The sequence below is a fragment of the Penaeus vannamei genome, chromosome 13, assembly GCF_042767895.1.
Source record: "Penaeus vannamei isolate JL-2024 chromosome 13, ASM4276789v1, whole genome shotgun sequence".
Taxonomy (NCBI): Eukaryota; Metazoa; Arthropoda; class Malacostraca; order Decapoda; family Penaeidae; genus Penaeus; species Penaeus vannamei.
In genome coordinates, this window is record NC_091561.1 from 15763205 (window position 1) to 15768204 (window position 5000).

Consider the following 5000-nt stretch of genomic DNA (forward strand, 5'->3'; position numbering starts at 1 on the left):
CAACTTAGTGTAAATTGTTAATGTGGTTCAAAATTCCAGGGTATGTAAACATACCTTGAGCATGGCATTTTTGCACTACCTACACATCAAAATCCAGTGCAGAACTAGTCGCAGTAGGCGACTTTTGTCCTTCAATTTGAAGTTTTGTCTATAAGCATACTAGATATTTTGTGAACCAGCTTCATCAGAATAAGGCCAGTATTCTAGGTGTAAAAAAGTTCTTGGGCATTTTGGTGGCTATCATGACCAACGGCTGCCTTTTTCGGTCAGATTTGATGAGTATTTCTGCTTAATAACACAATTTGAAATACTGTTCGATCCTTTGACCTTCTGTAGTATATTGCAGAAAAGGAATAATACAAGAGATGTATATAACCGGTTCCGAATACATCGTCGGTAATACATGTATTTCTGACGAAGATATATTCGAAACCGGTCATATGTGTGTGTGTGTGTGTGTGTGTGTGTGTGTGTGTGTGTGTGTGTGTGTGTGTGTGTGTGTGTGTGTGTGTGAGAGAGAGAGAGAGAGAGAGAGAGAGAGAGAGAGAGAGAGAGAGAGAGAGAGAGAGAGAGAGAGAGAGAGAGAGAAGGGAGGGAGAGGGAGGGAGAGAGAGAGAGGAGAGAGAGAGAGAGAGAGAGAGAGAGAGAGAGAGAGAGAGAGAGAGAGAGAGAGAGAGAGAGAGAGAGAGAGAGAGAGAGAGAGAGAGAGAGAGAGAGAGAGAGAGGAGACTAACCATAATTCGAAGAAAAAGTATCCTCTTTCTTGGAGGGAGAGGGAGGGAGGAGGAGAGGGAGGGAGGAGAGAGAGAGAGAGAGAGAGAGAGAGAGAGAGAGAGAGAGAGAGAGAGAGAGAGAGAGAGAAATATAGAAAAAGAGATGGTTTGCTAGTTTCCTAAATGTTTCTTTAAGTGAACATAAACACCCAGTATTAGTTGAAAATAAATATTTGTAACAATGTACAGTTTGCCTTCACTGTGATCATATAAAATTATGGACACAACATGGTCATATTAGAAAGACTGGCGTACTTTAAGTGTCAAGTGCATTTCTAATACTTTCTTCCGAAGTGGCACTGCAAGTGGAAGGAGGATTTTCAGTACGTGTAATTGACACCGGAAGTCTCGAGAACTTACCTAGATCTGTTATAAAAGATATTCAGTCCAAAGGTCACTGAAGAAAGCAAAAAACAACCGTAGAGGAGAGAGAGAGAGAGAGAGAGAGAGAGAGAGAGAGAGAGAGAGAGAGAGAGAGAGAGAGAGAGAGAGAGAGAGAGAGAGAGAGAGAGAGAGAGAGAGAGAGGAGAGAGAGAGAGAGAGAGAGAGAGAGAGAGAGAGAGAGAGAGAGAGAGAGAGAGAGAGAGAGAGAGAGAGAGAGAGAGAGAGAGAGAGAGAGAGAGAGAGAGAGAGAGAGAGAGAGAGACAGACAGACAGACAGAGAGAGAGAGACAGAGAGAGAGACAGAGAGAGAGAGAGAGAGAGAGAGAGAGAGAGAGAGAGAGAGAGAGAGAGAGAGAGGGGGGGGGGGGAGAGACTAACCATATTCGAAGAAAAAGTATCCTCTTTCTTGCTATGTTGACATCATCCAAGTAATGGAAAACACAAATACTTCCTCTTTCCTTTATTCAACGATGGATCTGCTTATTAATTTTGTAAGTTGATCCGTACGTACTCAAGCCTTGGACACTCCATCGGGCAAGGGCAAATCAAAGACGAGGGGGATATTGACTGCCTGGTACCTCAAGTTGCAGACTGAGGCGTTCATGTAGACTGTGTGCGCGTCCTCCGAGACACCGTAGCCTGTAGAGGGGAGGGGGGGGAGTGTTTTAGTGAAGGACGTCTTGCTCTTACAGTCCATCTGAGATAGGATTCTGCGTCTAATATTTCCTCTAATCTTCATATACTAATGAGAAAAAGTGTGCGTGTGTGTATGTGTGTTTGTTTTTTGTGTGTTTTTTTTTGTATGTGTGTGTGTTTGCGTGTTTTTGTGTGTGTGCCTGTCTTTCTGTCACTTTATCTGCCGGTTCGGTAATCTTTGTCTCTCACTCTCCTTCTCCATCTCCTCTTTCCCCTCTCAACCCTCTCCTCTCCCCCCCTCTCTCCCTCCATATCCTCTCTCTCTATCTCTCCCTCTCCTCTCACCTCTCTCTCCTTCTCCTCTCTCTACTCTCTCCCTCTCCTCTCTCCTTCTTTTCGCCTCTCCTCTCCTTCTCCTCTCTCTCTCTTTCTCCCCCTCTCCTCTCCTCTCTTTCTCTCCTTCCTCCTTTCCCACTCTCTTTCTCTCCCTCTCTCCTCTCCTCTCTTTCTTTCTCTCCTCTCCTCTCTCTCTCTTTCTCTCCCTCTCCTCTCCTCTCATTCTCTCCCTCTCCTCTCATTCTCTCCCTCTCTTCTCTTTTTCTCTCCCTCTCCTCTCCTCTCTTTCTCTCTCTGTCCTCTTCTCTACCCCCCCCCTCTCTATCTCTCTCTTTCGTCCATCTACATATCTCGAATGCAATCACCAATGCCCGTCTATTTAACCCCCCCCCCTATCAACCAAAACCATTCTCCTTTATTGTCTTTTCTCCTCCTTTAGCTAAACACGAGACAGAAGCCAAAGTCACCTTCATGTATGTGGCCGAAGACGTGGTACTTGGGCTTCACTCGACGCTGCACGGCCTCCAGGAGGTCCTCACACCCGGCCCTTTTCTTTCGTGCGGTCAGGTCGCCTTGACCCAGGGGCGGCGTGTGGGTCAGCAGGATATCCGTGTCCTCGGGAATGGCTTGCCACTTCTGCCGGAGGGGTGCTCCTCGGGGTATTTCGAAGGCTCGTAGGTGTGGGTATTTCTCTTCTCTGGATATATTTGAAGAATTTAAAATGGAGTGATTTTGTCACTCTTAATTAATTCTATTGTTTCTAGCTGCTAAAGTATCATCACAAAGACCAGAAAGAGGTCAGCTTTTTATGCGGCGGTCAGACTTCATAATGCATGGCAATAAACTATAGAGAATAACGAAAACGGAGTGATGCCCAAAAATAAATTCATTCACAACTAAAACTTTATTTTTATCTTTTGCATCTCTACTATTACGATGAGAATAAATTAACTTCTACATCGTCACTTATTCCGGAAACTAAGAAAAAAAAAGGATTAGCTGCTTGTCTCTGACTGTAAAAGCAGCGTGTAGAATATATAAGCAGCTAATCGGAAATCGTCATTATGGCCATAGTAAGAACATTATGTTGTCTTTGTTTTATCCATATCCTTAACTTTATCGACCCATACTAAAAAATGCCCTTTCACTCTTGCAAAGACATAACTAAACTGCCATGAGAAAATACGGAATACCTTATAATTTTACAAAAAATACAAAAATGTTTAACCCCATGAAAGCTCAATACATCTCGCTACTTTTCTCGTTTTTGTTATTATGATCTATTTTCTATATTAATCTCTCTTTACTCCTTTTCTTTGTCATCCTCCCTATTCCCCTCCTCCTTCTTCACAACAACTGTACTTACTTCCACTTATCTGATGCCGTTTTCATGGGCGAATGGTATTCGGGTATCCTGGAAAGGAAAAGTAGAGCACAGTAGTAGTCGATCGTCGTCCAGAATTCTATATAAAATATTTTTTTATTCCCCAAAACTATAATATATAAAAATATCAACAAAAGTATACAGAGAATGTCTTAATACGTGTCTATCTTGTTGTTTTATTCGCACTACTGACCATTCTTCATCTTTTAAATCTTCCTTCCATGTTTTTACATTCATCCGATTCGCGCAATTCTTGGTCATTAGCAACAAAACAGCGGAACTCTTTCTCACGCTTATTGCTATCGGCGTAAACTTGACTGAATACTTGGAAATGATCTTTATAATTCGTATATCTTACTTAATATATCTCGCTGTTCGCAATTTCTAGTATGGATGCAAAATTGACGGTTAATTTTAATTCCCCTAAACATAAAGTGTTAACTAAAAATTCAACCCAAGAATAATTTCCATCACTATTTTGAGAATCAATATCGGGATCAATACGAAATAATTCTCATCAAACGAAAGAATGTCGCACACTGACCACGGAGTACCATATATTTTGATGCCGAAGAGAGTCACACTATCATCACACAAATAGATGGCGTTGGTGAGGAATCGAGTGGGATCAGCGGGAAGAGCTCGGCCGCACTCCTCAGCGTCTAGGAGGACGTCGTGGTTCCCTGCTATCACGACTTTGTGCTTGTGAGGAAGCGTCCCTGTGGAGGTGCGTGAAGGTGGGAAGAAATGGGCAGATTAACATTACGAGATGAGAAGTAAGGTTGGGAAGGCAAGAGGGAATGTGAATGTGTAAATGAATGTGGATAAAATTAGCTGACAACAAAACTTGACCAATTTATGGTCAATACCTACATGTTGAAACTTTAATCAAGACTCACTAATCATGTAGTCTATATATACAGTATACAATGTAATTAATTCAGCTGTTCACAACCTCCATCGATTGTTTGGGGGTTTGTGTGGCATAAAGGGAGGACTGGAATTCTACGGAAATTCGTCTGCTAAACGGGAAAAAGACAACCGACGAATGGTGACGGCACTACGGAAATTTGGTATTTTTTATGACAAGATTGTTTGATGAAAATGAAAGGTACTTAAAGCAATATTGAAATATTTTCCTATAGTATATATTCCCATGTTCTAATAAATCAAACTTCAAAATTTCTGAAACCATTACGGTATGAACTGATATAATGTGGCAGACCGAGCGTCATCACGGCGGAAATTTCATCCGATGTCACTTCAGCTAGCTCCTCTAGCTGGGCATCACCAAAGCTTAGCCAAAGTCCCATAAAGTGAGTTTAAATCTTCATGTCGCATTTTCTGAAGATATATATCCAATTCATTTTCTATGAAGATATGTGGGTGCATATTATTTTGTTGGATGCTGTTACATTATTGGCTTAATAATGTATATCCTTTTTCATACGCATAATTTTTGTATTATACTATTATTGTACAACTTA

At 41.7% G+C, this 5000-nt stretch overlaps 1 protein-coding gene across 4 annotated transcripts in view; it reads right to left on the minus strand.

Moving 5' to 3' along the window:
* Nucleotides 1–1604: 1604 nt before the first annotated feature.
* LOC113813685 (metallophosphoesterase domain-containing protein 1) overlaps nt 1605–5000 on the minus strand; it is a 6672-nt gene continuing 3276 nt past the window's right edge. For all 4 annotated transcript variants that reach the window (XM_027365723.2, XM_027365720.2, XM_027365719.2 and 1 more), the window contains exons 4-7: nt 4058–4232; nt 3496–3543; nt 2597–2826; nt 1605–1796 (exon numbers count right to left, since the gene is read on the minus strand). In XM_027365723.2, the coding sequence (XP_027221524.2) occupies nt 1669–1796; nt 2597–2826; nt 3496–3543; nt 4058–4232 (581 nt within the window). In that variant the 3' untranslated portion in view covers nt 1605–1668. The remainder of the gene's footprint in view (nt 1797–2596; nt 2827–3495; nt 3544–4057; nt 4233–5000) is intronic.